The sequence below is a fragment of the Colobus angolensis genome, unplaced genomic scaffold, assembly GCF_000951035.1.
Source record: "Colobus angolensis palliatus isolate OR3802 unplaced genomic scaffold, Cang.pa_1.0 Scaffold263, whole genome shotgun sequence".
Lineage (NCBI taxonomy): Eukaryota > Metazoa > Chordata > Mammalia > Primates > Cercopithecidae > Colobus > Colobus angolensis.
Window position 1 is genome coordinate 732,716 of NW_012115855.1, and position 670 is coordinate 733,385.

The 670-nt window shown below is 34.6% G+C and overlaps 1 protein-coding gene across 1 annotated transcript in view; it reads right to left on the bottom strand.

The window, feature by feature from the left end:
* GINM1 (glycoprotein integral membrane 1) overlaps positions 1-670 on the bottom strand; it is a 41,404-nt gene that overhangs the window by 33,740 nt on the left and 6,994 nt on the right. Inside the window, exons 2-3 of the mRNA XM_011947391.1 lie at positions 453-512; positions 193-289 (exon numbers count right to left, since the gene is read on the bottom strand). Of these exons, the coding sequence (XP_011802781.1) occupies positions 193-289; positions 453-512 (157 nt within the window). The remainder of the gene's footprint in view (positions 1-192; positions 290-452; positions 513-670) is intronic.

Genomic DNA, 670 nt, shown 5'->3' on the forward strand with positions numbered 1-670 from the left:
AGTCCCAGCGACTCTGGAGGCTGAGGCAGGAGAAGCATTTGAACCTAGGAGGTGGGGGTTGCAGTGAGCTGAGATCGCACCAATACACTCCAGCCTGGATGACAGAGCAAGACTGTCTCAAAAAACAAACAATAACAAAAACAAACAAACTAAAAAACAGAGCAATTATGGAAATAATTTAGTAGTACTCACCTATCAAAGTCTGACAGCTTATTCGGGTTACACCACTATTTATCGGTAAGTCATTTACATACACCTGTCCACTCTCATAGGTTATGTTAAGAACAACCTTAAAATAAAGCAGCATATACATTAATTCCAATATTTATAAATAATAGCAAACTCTTCATGTCAAAAAAGATTAACTAAATTAGATATGCAGGTTAAAAAAATCAAATAAGCTGCATAGCCCTTAGCTAAATTATATATTAAAACCAGAAAAGGAGACAAACCTGCTGTTTAGATATGTCCCCATCATCTTTCAGTGTAGTTACATTAATTCTGATGCCATCCTGTAAAACAAGTATTGTATAAATTGGATAGGTCCATATCTCACAGATTGAGAATAACATGGCTTTCTCTTTTCCCTCCAATTATATCTATTGTACAATCACTTATAACAGCATTAAGAGAGTTTAAAAGATCATCTTTTCCATTTTATAGCCATTTT